Source organism: Colossoma macropomum, unplaced genomic scaffold (genome assembly GCF_904425465.1).
Source record: "Colossoma macropomum unplaced genomic scaffold, Colossoma_macropomum, whole genome shotgun sequence".
Lineage (NCBI taxonomy): Eukaryota > Metazoa > Chordata > Actinopteri > Characiformes > Serrasalmidae > Colossoma > Colossoma macropomum.
The window spans coordinates 23753276-23775028 of record NW_023494806.1 but is presented as its reverse complement, the minus strand read 5'-3'; the positions used below and the strand labels follow the sequence as shown (position 1 = coordinate 23775028).

Here is a 21753-nt window from a genome sequence, read left to right as displayed (position 1 = left end):
TGTGATGATAACGCTGAGTGCTCTTATCTGTCAGTCCCACACAGGGTTAACTCTCCGCCCCCCCCCCAGACCCTACAGGTCACTCACACTGACTCTACATAACTCTATGAGCCTGAGGCCTAAACACACTTCACTCAGGATCACCGGCTTCCTATTCCATTCTGAAGATTTCTTTAAGATAAGGCCAGATAGAGGAGTCATTTCTGGATTAAGGGAATTCTGTGTGCTGTGGAGTGATCTACTAAAGAGGTAGGACAAGTAACACACACACACTCGTTTTTATACAGTGTCAGGATGTGTAAATATATATATATATATATATATATATATATATATATATATATATATACACACACACACACACACACACATTATTATTATTATTTATATACATATATACGTCTCATGTGCTATATACACATACAGTGCTGTGCAAAAGTCACAAGTGCAAGTTGTTAATTTTTCAGCATCAGCATCAAGAATTTAAAGAGACATTTTATTTACTATCCAGAACCACCAGTGAACCGACACGAGTCTTCTGAGTTTATATGGAATGTTGATGATGGGAAATAGTAGAAAATCTGAAATAATAAGTTTTCTTTGGGGACTATTTTGCCTCACAATACCCTGCGTATTATGTATCCCTCCACCGTGAATGGATTTTTAGGCCAAAGTGTGGAAAATGAGTTAAAAAGTGATTTCACATTATTCACCGAACTGAGAAGAAGAACTAAAAAAAATTAAGAGACTTTTTGGACTTAACTATCTGACTTGGGTGAATTCTACTGTCCACAAGTTGAGTTAACTCAAGAAAAGCTTTGTAATCAGTTACTTTATAATTTTAGGTTAAACTTCAACCAAGAAGGAATTGATTTAAAGTGTTTTTTGCAAGGTTTCCATTGATGTGAAATATAGTTATGGTTCTTCTAATGTGAACGTTTGCATTCTTTCATTCAAGAGTTGAATAAAAGCAGTTCGGTCGTTTGTTACCATATCAAGTAATTCTTTTAGGTGGAGCTGACAAACCATTTTTGACAGGAAGTGTAGAATAGTGGCTTTTGGTGGAGCTGGTCCAGAAGAGCCAAAAATAGCCATAATCACCACACCCGCCCACCCACCCACCCACACACACACACACTCACTCACTCACTCACACACTCACACATACACACTCACACAATGACCATGACTCTGCAGAGTGTGTGAGAGAGTTTATTCACACACAGTGTTGTGTGTAACTGAGCATATCAGAAACATCACACTGACCCTCAAAACCACGACGGAGGGGCCTCGGTTTCCCTCGAGTCCTTGGTTAACCCTCTGTGCTATCTCCAGACCCCAGGCCTGCAGGAGGAAGAGAGAAGGATGAAGAGACATTACAGAGTGAGTGAGAGATGAGAGGAAATCAGCAGCTATGAAGAAAACAGCAGCCTTCACATTCTGCTTTATTACAGCGACGTTCGTCCTGCTTACAGGTACGACTCACTCAGCACGTCCCCATCAAGAGGGAACATCTCTGACCATCAAACAAGTCAATTACAGCCGACTGTTTGGCAAATTTTGATTGACACGCCTTTCAGATGAACATAATGATATACAACAAGTCTTTCCTCCATCAAGCGAAGGAAACATGATAAAACCCATCAAAACAAACCTGCTGTGAAAACGGCGGTGGCGGTAAATTAGTTATTTTAGACTAAGAAACGGTGAAAAGGAGTTTTAGTTTAGATCCTGATCGTCTGGAGGGTGGAGATGTTTTAATTTCAGTCCTGAGGCTGAAAAAGTTTCTGACTAAAGGCCGAATTCACAGCTCAGTGACTAAACTATTAGCAGAATTTTACTCACTCTAAGGTAAACTGAACTTCATCTGAGTCACCATATTTGCTCACATGATGTCTAATGATAAACAACATTCCAGAAAAATGTTAAGATTACTTAGTTAGCCGAGGGAGTTAGCTTAGCTGCTGGCTGTTAGCTTGCTAAATCAGTCAGGCTAAACAGGACGGTACAGCGCTCACATTAGTGATTAAAATACTCTGTGTAGCTAAAGACACACTTGAACACACGACGTTAGTGTATTGTGTTCGAGTTTGCTGACAGATCTTGTGTGTAAGACAGTGAGTCCTCCTTAGCAGCTAACAGCTCTGACTAGCTCTGGTGTTAGCATTAGCATTAGCTCATCTGAAGGAGCAGCTTCCTTCATTAAAACCTTTATTTGACATGCTGCTTTGACATCGAGTGACTAAAAGATTTCTCTGGTGTGATTAATGCAAATGTGTTTTCCAGAATCTAGTTTAGTTCATTTTTAAAATGGCCAACATTCTTATCATCACTGTCAGAACAAATCCACTCTCCATTTTTGTCGTTTTTCATTTTTGACAGAACTTGATAAACAAAAAAGCTGAACCTTGTCTTTTTTTGATGAATGGACCGATAGAGATTCTCCAAAATGAATAAAATATTTTTACATTAACTTCCATGGAAAGTTAAGAAAAGGTCCATGTTGGAGCTACGAGGTTTTTGTTCGACAACAATGATATTGGATTAGTTCTCAAACGTATGAGCTACGGCGCCCTACTGGAGACATCTTGTATAAATAAGAATAATGTGTGGCCAAACTGTATTAACACATGGGAATGAGATCCTAATGCATGGCCAAGACTTAGTAAGGAGTGGAAATGAGATAATTAAGCCTTGACCACAGCTTAGTAAGGCGTTTGAATGAGATCATGCCTTATTAAGCTGTGGTCAAGGCTTAATTATCTCATTCGCATGTCTTGCTAAGTCATGGCCACACATTAGGATCTTATTCCCATGCCTTACTAAGCTGCGGTCAAGGCTTTAATTATCTCACTCGCATGCCTTGTTGAGTCATGACCACACATTAGGATCTTATTTCCATGCCTTACTAAGCTGGGGTCAAGGCTTAATTATCTCATACGCACGGCTTGCTAAGTCGTGGCCACACGTTAGGATCTCATTCCCATGCCTTACTAAGCTGTAGTCAAGGCTTAATTATGATGAATCAAAATATTAATACTTCATAACTTAAACAGTGTAGCTCAAACATTCAGTTTACTTTGCTATAATGAGCATTTCTGCTTGAAGCTTCTTCTGTTATCACTCTATGTCTCTCTCTCCTCTTCATATTCTCTCTCTCTCTCTCTCTCTCAGTTGGAGCTGAGGTGGACGTGTGCGCCTCCTGCCATGCTAACGCTACCTGTGAGGATAAAACAGATGGATCTGGAGGGAAAGTGTGTAACTGCATGTACGGCTTCGTGGGAAACGGGAGAACTCACTGCCAAGGTGTGGCTTTATTACCTGGACAGAGAAAGTGCAGAGTTTAAGGCGAAGCTGTCCTTCGTATTTAACTGTTGTGGATGTTGGAGTTGGGTCACGATTTTGTGCCTGGTTTATTGTTTACTGTGTATAACTCAGGTGAGTATCTCTTTCTCTCAGATAAGGACGAGTGTCAGCTGGGCAGGATCTGTGGTGACCACACCATGTGTCACAACACGTACGGCAGCTACTACTGCACTTGCCTTCAGGGTTACAGACCCTCCAATAACATGGCTGTCTTCATCCCCAACGACGGCACCTACTGCCACGGTGAGCAGCAGACAACTTATATATACACATTCCCATCAGAGAGAGTCATCTGACATACTTACCATGGTTGGTTACTAATGGTTACCATGATCGGTTATGATGTATGGTTACCAAACAATTGCCATGATCGTTTACCAAATGTTTACCATGACCTTTCACCCGTTCATTACCGTGATCAGTTATCAGTCGATTACCACAATCATTTACCAAACAGGTATGATGATCAATTACGATGTATGGTTAACAAATAATTTACATGATCATTTATCAAACATTTACAATGATTGTTTACCAAACAGTTACCATGATCTATGACCAGTCGATTACCATGATCAGTTATCAAACGATTATCACAATCGTTTACCAAACAGTTACCATGATTGGCTATCAAATGATTATCATGATCAATTACTGACCAGTTACCATTGTCGATTACCAAACAGTTACCATGATCAGTTAACAAAGTTATCATCATTGTTTACCAAATGATTCCCATGATTTACCAAGAAATACCTAGGATCTGCTACCAAACGATTACCATGATCTTTTACCAAACGACTACCATGTTCAGTCACCACACGATTACTATGATTGGTTACCACACAGTTACCGTGATCAGGTACCAAATGAGTACCATGATCATCAAATTCCAGGCCCCTGTGCACAAATATCTGGTGGTTCCTACCTGGCTACCTTTGGTGATCAGGGAATCATAATGGCAGCAAACTAACCATGGTGTTGGGCACATCACCTACATAAATGCATTCTAGCAGGAAGGTTACTGTGTTGAGCTTTGCTGGTTGCATAAAGACAACAGCAAATTGACAAGCAATACATTTCCCAAATGCACCGTGTCCTGCTAAGACAGGGTAATCGGGTTATAGCCTGTTGCTGACAGCAGTCCAGTCATTTTTCTGCATATTCCAGTTCAATACTGTGGTGAAAAACAAAACCATAACAAGATTACACTCACATTAACAAGAGCACGGCTGAACATGAACCCAACAACCAGTGCAACACCTATTCATAAAGTATTCACCCCAGTGAAGATGACATCAATTACAATAAGACCGCTGATGCTTTGGCTTGCTGTGTTAATTAATATAGGCTTTTATATCAGGGGCACACACAGTTTTTACATTTTGGCACCTGCTGCTACACAAGCATGTACAAACGTCCTGGGTTCAGTGGGGCATGCTGATTGGTTAGTGGGGCGACCCCCCCATGCTGGGCCTGCTCAGAACTGTTCAGCTTTAGAGGTGCTGTTTTGATTGATGTGTCTCCGCATGTGTGTTTTTCACAGATGTGGACGAGTGTGTGGTGCAAGGTGTGTGTGGAGAGGGCGGAGTGTGTGAGAACAGTGAGGGGGATTTCTCCTGTACCTGCCAAACTGGATACAGAGTTCAGAGTGGATCAGAACCGTTCCAGCCTCACAGAGACTCCGCCTACTGCGAAAGTGTGTACAATCCAAGATCAGCACTAACCCTGATCCATAAAAATATTAATTACTATATAATTACTAGTATTATGTTAACAGAAGAATAATTAGCGTTTTACGTTCAGTGAACTCAAAATGTTAAATTAATCAGGCTGTTTACCTTAAAACAGGTGACATTTTGATGTGTGTGTGTGTGTGTGTGTGTGTGTGTGTGTGCGTGTGTGTGTGCGCGTGTGCGTGTGTGTGTGCGCAGTGGTAGACTGTGGTCCTCCCCCCTCTGTTCCTCATACAGTCCAGCTCTCTCCGTCTCTGACTCGTTTTGGCAGTGTGGTGAGGTTTGGCTGTGCAGATGGCTTCGTGTGGAGAGGAGGAGGAAACACCTCCATCTGCACCGCTGATGGACACTGGAACGGTCCCAGCATGCACTGCGAAGGTAAGCAAACAGGTACAGGGAGTAAGAGGTGATGAGTTATTCTGGGTCACTGAACTGAGCAATATTACAATAATAACTGTTGATTACTGCTCATAGCAGAGGACATTAATAAATGCTTATAACAGCCAAAATCAATTAATGCTCATAATGGCTCATAGCAAGTGCACAAAATGCTAAGTAATGCTTATAACTGCTAACAACTCTTCATAACTTCTAATAATGGTTCATAACTTCTAATAACTGCTCAGAACTTCTAATAATGGTTCATAACGTATAATAACCGCTCATAACTTCTAATAACAGTTCATAACTTCTAATAACTGCTCAGAACTTCTAATAACAGTTCATAACTTTTAATAACTGTTCATAAATTCTAATAAAGGTTTGTAACTGCTTATAATTGCTGATAACTATTGAATAAAACTTAATAACTGCTCATAAATGCTCATAACTGCTCATAGTGGATGATATGACCCAGATAGCAGACAGTTCTGGGCTGGTTCTGGCTTTCATACACATGTGTTGGTTGACTACTGGGCCAGATGCTGTACAGCTGCATACGGTTCAGTTTCATGTCTATATTTGTGGGCCAATTCTGGCATAAATGTTGTGGACCAACAATGTAGTTGGGCCAGATTTGGGGCCACATTCATTAGTTCTACTCACTTGACCAGATCTGTGCCAAGACCCCTGTCGTATACCGGGCCAGAATAAATCCAAGGATGTGGCCCACAAGTGAGCCAGACAAATTTTGCTAACTGAGTAGAAACTGCCAATAACTAATAACTGCTGATAACTGCTGATAACTGCTTTAGCGGTTGGTCGCTGTTGCGAGTGTGTCCTGCCTAACAGAGCTGCTTCCCCGTGTAGAGGTGAACTGCGGTGAGCCGCTCTCTCTGCCCCACTCAGAGCGGCTGTGGGGGGGTCGCTCCAGCCTGGGCTCCACGGCGCTGTATGTATGTGTGACTGGGTTTTATAACTCTGGAACTCAGAACACCTCTGTATGCTCTGCTATTGGGAGCTGGAGCCACATCAACTTCCTGTGTAGAGGTACAGGACTTTTATTATGTCAGTATTTATCATTATTCTCTGATACAAAAATCCAGTTATAGTTCATCCAATAAAGAACAGAGACAGATGATATAAGTGTATGTTTGTGTGTTTGTATACATCAGAGATACAGTGCAGCACCCCTCCTCCCCTCCCCCACACTGTAGTACTATGGGATGGCAACAGTAAGGTGGGATCTGTAGCTGTGTATGAGTGTGAAACTGGATATCGGATGGTGGGTTCAGGGCACGAGTCGGAGTGTAACATACACGGACAGTGGACTCGCACACACGTCACCTGTGAAGGTGCACACACACAAACACACACACACACACACACACACACACACACATTTTACTCCAGCTGACTATGTATGCATCAACACCATGTAGTTCAAACATTTGGAATCACTGTTTTCACTCTTAAACATAAACAATAATATACTTTGTGCAGATCCATAAATAAAAAAGTTCTAATATGATGCTAGTAGGGACGTAGCCATGCGTAGGCCTGGGCCTACACAGATTGATTACAGGCTTACCCAATCAAATGGCAAAATAATACTTAATAAGCTGATTTTTTTTTAAGATTATGCAATTTTATTTCCATCTCTTTGAGTGCTGTCCATGTCTTATGGCCAATCAAATCAGCTGCCACTATCCACCACTGCCTCAAGCCTTCGGTTCATTCTCAGAGTGCCAGTGTTTAAGTTTGAAGCTCCAGTTGTGGTTAAAAGACGTAACTGGGGACAATTTAAAGTGAGATTCCATTCTGTGTTGATTTCTACTCATCCAAAGCTGAAAAAACCTTGTCATCATCAGTTTTCTGTCATTTTACTACAAAGACTGAAAGAGCCATAAAAATGTCAAAGCAAACATCTAACGTTACTTCAGTGCATTGAAGGTAAGACATAAATGGACCATAAACATTTTCCATGCCTGCCGTGACAGTATGTTTTTCGGCTTTGATGATTAGGTGTGGGTTTTTAGATTTACTATGTTGTGTTTCTTCATCTTTGCACATCTCAGCTATTTGAATTTAACTGCTGCAACCCAATATTTTATTCCTGCCTCCAACACTCAGTGCTAGTTCTCTACAACTACATAAGCTTCAAATAATTTGCAGGAAGCTAAAAAAAGTTACAATGTTTAGTCCAGAATGATGAGCAGGACCATTCATAATTCCACAATAGTTATAATGAAATTACTATCCAGAGTGAGGTTCTACTAAAACTAATGTCCAGAATAAAGTTCTAATAAAATTAACATCCCAAATGAACTGAACTGAATAAAATTAATATCCAACACCGAATTAATGAAAAGTCAAACCTTGTGGCAAAAAAGAAATTGCTATAAATTGATAAGCACAGTATTATCATTTAATGTTTTCAGAAATCTACACTGTAAGTTATCACTGAATGAAATAACAGCAGTTATTAATGTGAAATGTGATTCCAGATGTTTGAACAGTTTATGTGTATCAGAAATCTGAATCTCTTATGTGCCAGCACACTGTTCTAGATCTCTTGCATGACCTGAATTTGTGTCCCCTTTTTCGGCCGATGGCCGGCGCGCTCTCTCTATCTCCAGAGATCCGGTGTGGGGAGCCTCCTGTAGTGCCCCACAGTGGCCGGTTGTGGAATGGCAGCGTGAGGTTTAACAGCACTGTGATTTATTATTGTAATGAAGGATATTATCCTGCAGTGGGAGAGAATAAGTCTGTGTGCACTGAGAACGGTTCCTGGAGCAAAACAACTCTAACATGCAGAGGTAACATCTCCTACGACTGATAAATGTCATCAATCATAAAATGATGGTATTAAGCTGAGAACGAGAAAATCTTAAGGCAGGAAACACCTGAATGTATTATATGGCCAAAAGTATGTGGACACCTGATGATCACACCTATATGAGCTTGTTGGATGTCCTATTCCAAAACCATGAGCATTAATATGGAGTTGGATGCCCCCTTGTGGCTATAATAGTCTGCTCTGTTCTGGGAAGCTTTCCATAAGATTTTGGAGAGTGTCTGTGGGAGTTTGTGCCCATTTAATCAAAAGAGCATTTGTGAGGTCAGACACTGATGTTGGACGAGAGGGCCTGGCTCACAATCTCCGTTCTAGTTCATCCCAAAGGTGTTCAGTGGAGTTGAGGTCAGGGCTCTGTGCAGGCCACTGGAGTTCCTCCACACCAAACTCATTAAACCATGTCTTTATGGAGCTCACATGCTGTAGTGTTAACATCACCTGTCACTGTAATTAAGGGGTCCAAACGCTAAAAACAGCCCCAGCCCATTATCCCTCCTTCACCTAACTTTACTGTTGGTACTATGCATTCCGGTAGGTAACGTTCTCCTGGCATCTGCCAAACCCAGGTTTATCCTTCAGACTGACAGATAGAGAAGCGTAATTTAGTGTGCTTTACACCACTCCAGCCGGCGCTTGGAATTGCAAATATAGGTCTTAGGCTTGTGTGCAGCTGCTCTGCAATGAAAACTCATTCAATGAAGCTCCTGACAGAGTTCTTGCACTGATGTTGCTTCCAGAGGCAGAACTCTTATTGCAACAATAAATGATTTTTATGTGCTGCAATACAACCCATTCTACTGTCAGTGTTTGTCTATGGAGATTGCATGGCTATGTGCTTGATTTTCTATGCCTGTTAGCAATGGATGTAGCTGAAACCCACGAACGTATTAATTAGGGGGGTGTCCACATACTTTTGGCCATATAGTGTTCTTTCTAACATGGTTGTAGGAGTGAGTGAAATGTCATTGCATAGCTAGAAACAGAAATCTTCTATTTTGCTTGATAGGTAGCCTTTGTTCCTCTGATTAGCACTTAGCACTGGTGATCATGCTAATTTCTGCTAGTACCTGTATGGAACCCTATGGCCAATCTAGCGCTGGCGTACATGAAGAGTTTATTTCAGCTGAAACTTAATCATTTGAATTCTGTAAAAGACGTTCCATAGATTACATGTTATTAAAGCCTGTAACAAATATTAACATTTTCCCCCTGCAAGCTGTAGTACAGTGACTCTTTCAGTAAAGAGCCATGAATTAGAGCTGCCGCCGCTGCTTTCCATCCAAGTTTCACTTTTACTTTAGTACGTGTTTACAGATAACAGTGGCTCATACAGTCTCAGAAACTACATAATCGATTAGAAATGACTTAAAGCTGCACTATGTAAGTTTAGGGGATTTGGAGACCTCTCTGGTGGAAATGTGTAACTGCACAATTGATTATTTCAGGCTTTACAGGGCGACTCACAGCGGCACACACACCTTCTTTTAACCTGTTTTTAGTCTCCTCATTCAACAATACTTCCTTCAATTTTAGCAACAAACATCTTACATAGTGCAGCTTTAACTGAGAGTGATGATTTACGCATGAAGTTAGCAGCATGCTAATCGGTGGGGTATAAGCTTCCATTACTTGTTAACCTTGCAGCTTTTTTTGCTAAACTATTTCTTAAATTTAATATTGCTGACCGTCAAAGACACTTTTTCAAGATGAGAATGTATAGAGTAACTCTGTGTGTGTGTGTGTGTGTGTGTGTGTGTGTATGTGTGTGTTTAGAGATAAAGTGTGGTGTCCCCCCGTCTTTCCCTCATGCTGTAATGTTATGGAACGGACTCAGTAAGGTCGGTACAGAAGTGCGCCATAAGTGCAATGACGGTTTTTATAATATTGGAAAGGAGGACGTGTCCGTCTGCTCCAGCAGAGGAACCTGGAGCCTCCCTCACTTTCTGTGTCGAGGTATTAATGCACCTCTACATTCATAATACACCATCATTTTGCATATTATAATAACGCAAAAAGTATGTGTGTGTACAAGGCCAGTCAAAAGTTTGGGAACCTGGATTAGAACTGTCTATGACAATGTTTTCTTTGTCTCTTTGCAATAAGATATTAAATAGAAAACTGTTTAAATATGCCAAAAGACCTACCTTGAGGAATATAGCCAAGTCAAGTGATCTCTATTCTTGAACAGTAATATTATTTGTGTACATTCAAATGAAATATTGTTTCTCAGGCCCTGTGGTGCAACACACAACAGCAGCACATTACACAGGACTACACAGTGCAGTATTACAACATCAACACATGTATTGTGACCATGGGCGCCCAAACTTGTGCACACGACTGTATATGTGTGTGTATGTTCCCATGTGTGTGTGTTTAGAGGTAGACTGCGGTGCCCCTCCTCCCCTCCCCCACACGGTGCTGTCCTGGAACGGCAGCTCCAGTCTGGGCTCTGTGGCTCTGTATGAGTGTGAGGCTGGATATGGCAGTGTGAGTGCGGAGAGCCAGTCGGTGTGCGGCTCCAGCAGCCGGTGGAGTCCAGTTCACCTGCACTGTGAAGGTACATGAACGTACATGTGCACCGGTCAGCTCGATAAAACATTAACATGCACACTCAAAAGGATTGGAAGATAGGTGTTCACAGTAAATTGGCCAGTGAGTGTAAGTACAAGGTAGGTGTTTCTAATAAAGTGGCCAGAGAGTGGAAGAAATAAGTAAGTGTTTCTAATAAAGTGGCCAGTTAATGGAAGTACAAGGTAGGCGTTTCCAATAAGGTGGTCAGTGAGTGGAAGTACAAGGCAGGTGTTTCTAATAAAGTGGCCAGTGAGTGCAAAAACAAGGTGGGTGTTTCTAATGAAGTGGCCAGTTAGTGGAAGAACTAAATAGGTGTTTCCAATAAAGTGGCCAGTGAGTGGAAGCACAAGGTAGGTGTTTCTACTGAAGTGGCCAGTTAGTTGAAGCACATAGTAGGTGTTTCTAATAAAGTGGCCAGTGAGTGGAAGTACAAGGTGGGTGCTTCTAATAAAGTGGACAGTGAGTGGAAGAACTAGGTAGGTGTTTCTAATAAAGTGGCCAGTGAGTGGAAGAACTAAATAGGTGTTTCTAATAAAGTGGCCAGTGAGTGGAAGTACAGGTGGGGCTTCTAATAAAGGGACAGTGGGAAGAACTAGGTAGTGTTTCTAATAAAGTGGCCAGTGAGTGGAAGAACTAAATAGGTGTTTCTAATAAGGTGGCCAGTCACTATGGGTCATCTGATCTCATGTTAAATATACACTATAAAATAGAAATGACTCTGATGTAGATGATCCTTTGGCCGTTGTATAGAGATCCGCTGTGGTCCTCCCCCCTCGCCCCCCCTCACCCAGCTCAGCTGGAACGGGTCTTCTGTCCCTGGCAGCGTGGCGCTTTACTCCTGCCCTCAGGGTCTCCGGCTGGAGGGTCACAAAAACTACTCCACCTGCACCACCAAGGGGATGTGGGAGACGGTGTCCATCACATGCAGAGGTACACGTTTCACCTGCAGCTCAGAAATGACTCATTTACACTCCTGAGTCCTTTCTCATCGCCTCCCTTCTGACTCACTGTGAAATTATTCCCATTTAATGCATGTAAAACATGCTTTTTAAATTACTGTACATTTTCTTAGTTTTCTGCTTTCCTCTTCTCCTCCTGAAGATCTGTTTTAAAAACCCAGCTGTTTGTGTTTCTATTTATGTAGCTTTAAATGTTTTTGGTCTGCAGTACCGGTCAAAATGTTGGGCACATTGACAAAATTTCATATGTTTAATATTTTTAATAAAAACAAAACTATCCATCCATATATGTCCAATAATGTATTGTCTAAAAAGTGTTAAACAAACCCAAACAGTTATGAAATCAAAATCTTTCTGATTATAAAACATGTTAAACCAGGTGTCCACATCCTTCACTGGTACTGTAATGGAGCTGTACCTGAATCCAATTCTAAGTGAATTGAAACTTGACAGTTTTCTCTTTATGCATGTAGCACAAGCACTTCTGGAGCATCACCAGTAGGTGGCGACATTGACTGTGTCTTCTTATTCAGTAGTATTGACAGTGGCTCTCTCCATTTATAATTCACTTTGGCTGATTCAGTACCGGTTTTAACTGCCCTCGTTCACTTGGCCTCATCATTAACCCTCAGGGGAATCGCTGTTCTGTTACTGCATCAGCTCAATTAGCATTTCCCTTTTCAAACCCCCCAAAAAGTGGCCAACAAAACTGTCTATAAGCCACAAACTACTTTGAAATGCTAAAAACCATAACATTCAAGTTGCAAAGTTACTCCATCTGTTATATACGGCTTCAGTGCTTTGTTTTGCTAGATGTTTAGCATGCTAAATGCTACATGGCTAACAACAGCAAAAGTAAAGCACTACACGAAAGTTCTACAACAATGTTATGGTCAGACTTTTCAAAACAAACAAACAAACAAAAACATTATAATATAAACAATATACCCAATTAGCTCACTGAGGCTAACCTGGCCGAGCACATTGCGATTGAATAATCTGCTCCTTGCTGACCCTCATCAGCTCTTATTTAGACGTTACTGTTTGGGTGTAGGAGCCTATGCAGTGCACTACAGGCGCTTTTCCACTGTATGGTACCAGCTCGACTCGACTCGACTTGCCTTTTTTTGGTTTTCCATTAGGCAAACGTTGATACCTGGTATCTGGTCCTCAGTACTTTTTTGATACCATCTCCATCGAGGTTCCAAGTGAGCTGAGCCGGTACCAAAAGGTGGCGTAAGAACGCTGCAGACCTCTGACTAGTCAGAGAGAATCGCTAAACATTTATGCTAATGTTAGCCACCAGGTTAGCATAGCCTCTTGCATCGCCTTTATTGAGCAACCAGAACCACCAGAAATTCGTCTCCTTCACATTATGGCAGCTTCATTTGGCATCGCTATGATGACCAGCTGCATTGAGAGGGCGCTATATCAGCATTGGAAAACAAAGTAGCTGGTACCAAAGCGAATCGAGTCGAGTCAAGTCGTTTTGAGCTGTACCATGCGGTGGAAAAGTGCCTTGGGTAGGGAGAGAAACATTGAGAGATACACTAAAACATTGAACAGCCTCAGAATCTCCTCAGAGCAGAACGCTGTAGCCTGGGGAAGCGAGCGGCGCTGTTTAGCTTCGTTTCCTCAATACACTACTTGCTATGCTAACTCTGCGTGTGAACTGCTTTCTGTATCTGTTTTGTTGCTGTATTTTATGCGTGTTATAGAGTTAGTTTACCTGTATTTGTTTAGTTGTTGTTTATTTGAATGTTTTCTTGTTTGTAATCTGAGCCCTGATTTCAGTTTAGCTAGGTGGCTAACAGTAGCACACTTAGCTTTAAGGTAATTAACGCACATTGTGCCTGATAATAAATAAGTAACTGTGTGCGTGATCCACCCTCAGCGTACTGCGGGCCGACTCCGCTAGTGCCCCACTCTGAGGTGCTGTGGGAGAACAGCACTGTGGTCGTCCATCGCTGTGCTAAAGGATACTACAGCCGCACAGGAAGTGACAAATCAGTGTGCGGCATGACAGGAAGGTGGCAGGTGGCCACTCTGCGCTGCAGAGGTACAACAAACACATAAACTGCCTGTCATCATATACAGGCCTGAGCTAAACAGTCAAATTCCATGCATTTGTTTCATTGCTAAGTGAAAATAAGTGAAGACATCCTCTACAGAGAACACACTCCTGTACGTTTTAATATACGATCACTCTTTATTAGATGAAATTAACATATTGGGGAAAAAATAAAACATGAAATGTACCCTGTGCAAAAGTTATGGTACATTTTATATGTTACATTCAGGAGATCTACAGAAATTGCGCACTAGATTGGCAGAAAAATGTCATATGTGAATGTAAGTGTGTTCCCTGTAGAGACTGTGTTGACTTGTTTTCAATCAGAAAATCATCAAAATATGAAAACTGATGAGGGATGTTTAAATTTTGCATCCGACTGTACCAGACATGTATGCATTGCAGCTCTTCATTTGTAAGAAAAAAGGCTTAAACTGGCATAAAGAAAAGTGAATTGACTCCAGATCCCAGCATCATATTTGATTCACTGTTAACAGGAAATTTGCTCTTTGTAATTTTATTTTGTGGATTTAGATGCATGAAACTGATGAAGGTGTATTATGTCCTGGAAGTATTAACCCTTTACATGGCCTTACAATTTTTATTACACACTTCTATAACCCAAGAATAGATCAACCTGTTTGTGCTGAAGTCCCTGTAGTTACTGAATAATCAGCCTTAGTATGTAATAAGCCTGAGATTTTAAGGTGTTTCTCTGATGGTCAATCTGGAGTTCTGTTAAGGTCTATGGATAACAGTGTGTCATAAGTGTCCAAAATCACTTCAGGTCTATTAGAAATTACTAATTATTAGTGCATTTTAGCAGCTTGTATGTGAAACACAGTAAAGTAGACTGCACTGTAATGACCTGTTGCTGTGTTTGGTCTAGAGGTGAGGTTTGCGGTGAGGGGCTTGACGGTGTATAATGAAAGATGCCTGCGCTGGAAATCGGAGGCAGAGACAGAAGAATACAGAGAGCAGTATAGAGTGAGTTCATTTCTACACGCAGCAAACACACACAACCAGACATTTACTGCTAAACATTGACCACTCTGACACACTTGTAGTATTTTGAATGCATAATGCTTTTAGCCTAGCCAGTTAGCCAGTTTAGCCCATTCAGCCTACAGCAGTCTAGCCCCACTCATTCAGCCTACAGCAGTCTAGCCCCACTCATTCAGCCTACAGCAGTTTAGCCCCACCATTCAGCCTACAGCAGTTTAGCCCCGCCCATTCAGCCTACAGCAGTTTAGCCCCACTCATTCAGCCTACAGCAGTCTAGCCCCACTCATTCAGCCTACAGCAGTTTAGCCCCGCCCATTCAGCCTACAGCAGTCTAGCCCCACTCATTCAGCCTACAGCAGTCTAGCCCCACTCATTCAGCCTACAGCAGTTTAGCCCCACCATTCAGCCTACAGCAGTTTAGCCCCACCATTCAGCCTACAGCAGTTTAGCCCCACCCATTCATCCTTCAGCAGTTTAGCCCCGCCCATTCAGCCTACAGCAGTCTAGCCCCACTCATTCAGCCTACCGCAGTTTAGATCCACCCATTCAGTCTACAGCAGTTTAGCCCCACCCATTCAGCCTACAGCAGTTTAGCCCCACCCATTCAGCCTACAGCAGTCTAGCCCCACCCATTCAGCTTACAACAGTTTAGCCCCACCCATTCAGTCTACAGCAGTTTAGCTCCACCCATTCAGCCTACAGCAGTTTAGCCGCACCTATTCAGCCTACAGCAGTCTAGCCCCACCCATTCAGCTTACAGCAGTTTAGCTCCACCCATTCAGCCTACCGCAGTTTAGATCCACCCATTCAGTCTACAGCAGTTTAGCCCCACCCATTCAGCCTACAGCAGTTTAGCCCCACCCATTCAGTCTACAGCAGTTTAGCTCCACCCATTCAGCCTACAGCAGTTTAGCCGCACCTATTCAGCCTACAGCAGTCTAGCCCCACCCATTCAGCTTACAGCAGTTTAGCCCCACCCATTCAGCCTACAGCAGTCTAGCCCCACCCATTCAGTCTACAGCAGTTTAGCTCCACCCATTCAGCTACAGCAGTTTAGTCCCACCCATTCAGCTACTGCAGTTTAGCTCCACCCATTCAGTCTACAGCAGTTTAGCCCCGCCCATTCAGCCTTCAGCAGTTTAGCCCCACCCATTCAGCCTACAGCAGTCTAGCCCCACCCATTCAGCTTACAACAGTTTAGCCCCACCCATTCAGCCTACAGCAGTTTAGCTCCACCCATTCAGCCTACAGCAGTTTAGCCGCACCTATTCAGCCTTCAGCAGTTTAGCCCCGCCCATTCAGCCTACAGCAGTTTAGCCCCACAGTGTTGGTGTGGAAGTGATCTGGACTATCGTTCTTGCCGACAGCCTGTATCAGAGTTGTTGGAGTGGAAGTTTTGGGAAATGATCCAAAGGGAGTGGCTGAAGTTTATTGTTTAGTGCATCTTTGAGGACTTCATAGTTTGTTCCAGATTTCAGCCTCTGCCACTTTTCAAATGATGCAAAATAAAGGACAGCCAATCAGAAGAGAGCTCATTTAAAAGGGATAAAGCGAGGTCGGAAAATAGTCGTATAAACAACATTGTGGTTTTTTGGTACATTTTAACATATCATATATCACATTCTGTAATTTATTAATAACGTGTTTCTTCTCTGCTGCTAATAAGGGTATTTTTGGATGTGTATTGCCTTCAGGTGACGTTTATTGGACAAAGGGACTTTGACCATTTGTTCACTGACCGAAGGAGGAAGCTGTTCAGTTCTGCAGCCCTTCAGCCGGTTCTGTGTTTAAACCTTCGGCCGGCCACTAATTACACCATCACTGTTACTGCAGAGTCTACTGGAGACACATCTACTGTTACTGCAAACACTAGCTTACCAGGTACAGTTTCACACCAACTACACTGTCACTGTTACTGCACAGTCTACTGGAGACACGTCTACCACATTTGCACCAACTACACCGTCACTGTTACTGCACAGTCTACTGGAGACACGTCTACCACATTCACACCAACTACACCGTAACTGTTACAGACATGTCTACCACATTCGCATCAACTACACCGTCACTGTTACTGCACAGTCTACTGGAGACACGTCTGCCACATTCACACCAACTACACCGTAACTGTTACAGACATGTCTACCACATTCGCATCAACTACACCGTCACTGTTACAGACATGTCTACCACATTCGCATCAACTACACCGTCACTGTTACTGTACAGTCTACTGAAGACACGTCTACCACATTCACACCAACTACACCGTCACTGTTACTGCACAGTCTACTGGAGACACATCCACCACATTCACACCAACTACACCGTAACTGTTACAGACATGTCTACCACATTCACACCAACTACACTGTCACTGTTACTGCACAGTCTACTGGAGACATGTCTACCACATTTGCACCAACTACACCTTCACTGTTACTGCACAGTCTACTGGAGACACGTCTACCACATTCGCACCAACTACACCGTCACTGTTACTGCACAGTCTACTGGAGACACGTCTACCACATTCGCACCAAATACACCGTCACTGTTACAGACATGTCTACCACATTCGCATCAACTACACCGTCACTGTTACTGTACAGTCTACTGAAGACACGTCTACCACATTCACACCAACTACACCGTCACTGTTACTGCACAGTCTACTGGAGACACATCCACCACATTCACACCAACTACACCGTAACTGTTACAGACATGTCTACCACATTCACACCAACTACACTGTCACTGTTACTGCACAGTCTACTGGAGACATGTCTACCACATTTGCACCAACTACACCTTCACTGTTACTGCACAGTCTACTGGAGACACGTCTACCACATTCGCACCAACTACACCGTCACTGTTACTGCACAGTCTACTGGAGACACGTCTACCACATTCGCACCAAATACACCGTAACTGTTACAGACATGTCTACCACATTCACACCAACTACACCATCACTGTTACTGCAGAGTCTACAGGAGTCACGTCTACCACATTCACACCAACTACACCGTAACTGTTACTGCACAGTCTACTGGAGTCACGTCTACCACATTCACACGAACTACACCGTAACTGTTACTGTACAGTCTACTGGAGACACGTCTACCACATTCGCACCAACTACACCGTAACTGTTGCAGACATGTCTACCACATTCACACCAACTACACCGTAACTGTTACTGCAGAGTCTACAGGAGTCACGTCTACCACATTCGCACCTACTACACAGTAACTGTTACTGTACAGTCTACTGGAGACACGTCTACCACATTCACACCAACTACAGCGTCACTGTTACTGCACAGTCTACTGGAGACACGTCTACCACATTCACACCAACTACAGCGTCACTGTTACTGCACAGTCTACTGGAGACACGTCTACCACATTCACACCAACTACAGCGTCACTGTTACTGCACAGTCTACTGGAGACACGCCTACCACATTCACACCAACTACAGCGTCACTGTTACTGCACAGTCTACTGGAGACACGTCTACCACATTCACACCAACTACAGCGTCACTGTTACTGCACAGTCTACTGGAGACACGCCTACCACATTCACACCAACTACACCGTAACTGTTACTGCACAGTCTACTGGAGACACGTCTACCACATTCACACCAACTACAGCGTCACTGTTACTGCACAGTCTACTGGAGACACGCCTACCACTTTCACACCAACTACAGCGTCACTGTTACTGTACAGTCTACCTGGTACTAGATCCACACTCATGCCCTGACTAATAGATTTTCATAGGCATTCCATTGGTGAGTAGTTTATAGTTTATTTAATAAATTATTTGACCAACTCACCTTTCTGTTTACTCTTAGCTCCTCCCACACCTGTGGTCAGGTACAGTGAGGTGGACATTCACTTACCCGTGCTCAGATTGCACAGAGCCACCAGTACACTGGACCCCATATGGTGAGATATTGTTTTATTTTTAATAACAATCACAATGTTTGTGTCAAATTTAAAATGATTGGTGTGGTTACATGTTTAAATATTGTAATGTTTTGCATTTTGGTACAACCACAGCCCACTGGGGGGTCCACCGCCCCCTGGACTAGACTATTAAGCGTAAGGTGAAAGATGAGTGTATTTGGCTTTTTGCTTAATTATTCCTTTGAAGAAATATGAGTTGTGTCTGTCTGTGGGTCTGCAGTGTGTATCAGGTGATTGTGTTACCTGTGGAGGGCGTGTTGGTGTTTGACTGCGACTCGTCTCTCGTGGCCCGGCAGAGCTGCAGTGGTGAATACATGGCGGCTGAGATGGAGCTGAGGGGTCTGGGGACGGACGTGAACTTCACTTTAGGAGACCGCCAGCTTTACGGAGAACTCTACAACGCTCCACTGGAGACGGGGAGAGATTATTACGTCATACTGCGCACAGTCTGCCAGTGGAGGCAGGTGAGATTTACGTTAAGGACCAAAGAATATCTGTAAATGATTTTTAACGTTTATAAAACAGTGCATTTTTTCTATGTAAGTGGACAAAACAAGCTTCATCAGAATGTGTTTATTACCTTCAGTAATTCACTAACATTATTTTGAACGTACAACCAGAACATGAAGATCATGTGATTCCCACAGAATGAACACAGTTTCCAATTTTTATCATCGACATCCAGTGAGAGCAACAGTGTCTGCATGTTTCAATAAGTGTTTATATCAAATATATCAAATATATAATCAAATAGTGTACTTATCATGTGTGTCATATATACAATGAATTAGCATATATGTGTATATATATATATATATATTTACATACATATATATATATATATATATATATATATATATATACACTATATGGAAAAAAGTATTGGGTCTTTTGTAAAGAAAAGTAGGGGTCCAAGAACTGAGCCCTGAGGGACACCACATGTAACAGGAGAGGTGGAGGACTTGGGTGCACTAATATGTAGTTGGTCCCCCTTCTGGGAAGCTTTCTACAAGATTTTGGAGAGGTTCTTCCCCAAACTGTTCCCAAACCTTTGGTGCTGAATTGTGGTGAAATCCACTGCTAACAAAGATACGCCCCTTCTAAACCTCACCCCCAGAGTTCTTTAGTCTGTCTTATTATAAAGTCAGAGTACAATTAATAGCACAAAGAAAAATCAGCTACCTAGAGAAATGCTATTGTTAGACAAACAGAGCTGTTTTCTATTGTAAGAGGTCTTATGTTACTATTAAATGTGTTATGTATGTTTATTTTCACTGCGTACAATGTGTTCTCCATGTGACTCGCGTCTTAATGGCCATGTTTAGTGGGTCTGTTTGATTAGAGGAATCTCCAAAGGCTGAACAGTGGTCCCCAGGACAGGAACTGAACACCTCTGATTTAGCATGATAAACACTAGTACTAATTTATTGTTATAAGGTAATTAAAATAATGAAATACAATGGAGAATGAATAAACATTATTTACAGCCAGTGGCCTCACCTGTGCAATTCTTGGGTTGTTTTTCTGAAATTTGCCATATTATTGTTTTCATTCTTCTTTTACAGGTGGCTTTTATTTTGACAGTGAATTTATTTGCGAACATAAAAATGTGTTTCCCCCCTTCAAACTTTTCAGGCTAGAAAGCAGTCCTGCGTTATCTGGGCCAAAGCTAAAGGTCAGGGAAAGTCAAAACATAATAGTTGAAAATAAATAACTATTAAAAATGAAATAATATATATGTAAATAAATGTATAAATAAATAATAAAAATAAGTCTGAGAGTGCTGTGTTGTTTTAATATATATTTATCCTTTTTCAGATGTTTTTATTCTTTAAGTTATATGTGCTTTTATTCTTATAGATATTTAAATATATATTTATTTTTACCCTCTTTCTGTAGGAACGTCATACGGCACCACAGTGTCTGCTCTGCTGACCTTTGGCACCATCGGGGCTCTGGGCGTGATGGGCACTATGGGCTACTGCTGCAGCTGGTCAGCATCTGCGATTACAGTTATATTCAATTTTATCAGATTAATCTTCACATATTTATTATCAACGGCCTATGATCTCTTAATAAATTAACCTGTTTTTGTTTCTCTGTGTCTGTGCTGCAGGTTCTGGAAGGTAGCCAGGCCTTGACGGAGTATAGAAGTAGTTTATAATTGTTGGCTTGTAACAAAATAAACAGATTTGTTAAAAAAAAGTCTTGTCTTTTCTTTTTGATTTTTTTAATAAAGCTTAATATCAGTTAATATCAAAACTTACCTTACCATGGTGGATGTTTAGATAGGCATTCTACTCTATTTCTATGGTTCTATAAAGGGCCAAAATCAAATTTACCTCACTAGATAAAAGAGTAGCATATGGTATGTAAATGTTGCTGGAATTTCAAAACATACAGTTCACACTCCAGTCGATAAAACGGTCCATATACAGAAACTAAGCAGCAAACATGGCCTGTTTTGAATTCGTTGTTTTTGTGATGTCATACATCCCCTATTCAGCTGTACTACAGTAGTTTAGCCCCGCCCCATTCACGCTGAAGTCATAAGGAATGTTTCAGCACATACTGTATTTTGAATGAAGCGCAATACAGGACAGCCAATCAGAACAGAGCTTATCTACATATATCAGGTTTAAAGGATTTGGAACAAAAAGAGCCTGTTTAGTTCTAAGGGACAAAGAGAGGTTAGAAAATAGCCATAGAAATTAATTATGACAATGTTTGAGACGGAAACCTGCACAAATGTTGTAAGTGGATCTCAGAGGAAACATAAAATACTATAAAAGTGTAGGATACAGGCCCTTTAATACA

General features: G+C 42.0%; 1 protein-coding gene across 2 annotated transcripts; it reads left to right on the top strand.

Moving 5' to 3' along the window:
- Positions 1 to 66: 66 nt before the first annotated feature.
- Positions 67 to 21361, top strand: susd1 (sushi domain containing 1). 2 transcript variants are annotated; one of them, XM_036598095.1, is made up of 20 exons: positions 67 to 249; positions 1336 to 1475; positions 3175 to 3306; positions 3460 to 3609; positions 4913 to 5065; positions 5301 to 5480; positions 6351 to 6530; positions 6656 to 6835; positions 8120 to 8299; positions 10111 to 10290; positions 10718 to 10897; positions 11662 to 11841; positions 13765 to 13929; positions 14831 to 14928; positions 16641 to 16827; positions 18822 to 18915; positions 19157 to 19400; positions 20572 to 20611; positions 20836 to 20929; positions 21053 to 21361. In XM_036598095.1, the coding sequence occupies exons 2-20, from the start codon at positions 1415 to 1417 to the stop codon at positions 21075 to 21077; spliced, it is 2703 nt and encodes a 900-aa protein (XP_036453988.1). In that variant the 5' UTR covers positions 67 to 249; positions 1336 to 1414; the 3' UTR covers positions 21078 to 21361. The 2 variants fall into 2 exon arrangements, with proteins under 2 accessions (XP_036453988.1, XP_036453989.1); XM_036598096.1 differs by lacking the exons at positions 6351 to 6530; positions 6656 to 6835; positions 8120 to 8299 and having other exon boundaries at positions 21053 to 21351.
- Positions 21362 to 21753: the final 392 nt, after the last annotated feature.

Bases quoted from the DNA above. Each gene is read 5' to 3' on its own strand.
- susd1 (XM_036598095.1), top strand. From the start codon at position 1,415: ATGAAGAAAACAGCAGCCTTCACATTCTGCTTTATTACAGCGACGTTC. The intron at 3,610-4,912 runs GTGAGCAGCAGA...TGTTTTTCACAG, and splicing joins CGACGGCACCTACTGCCACG to ATGTGGACGAGTGTGTGGTG. The intron at 19,401-20,571 runs GTGAGATTTACG...CAAACTTTTCAG, and splicing joins CAGTCTGCCAGTGGAGGCAG to GCTAGAAAGCAGTCCTGCGT.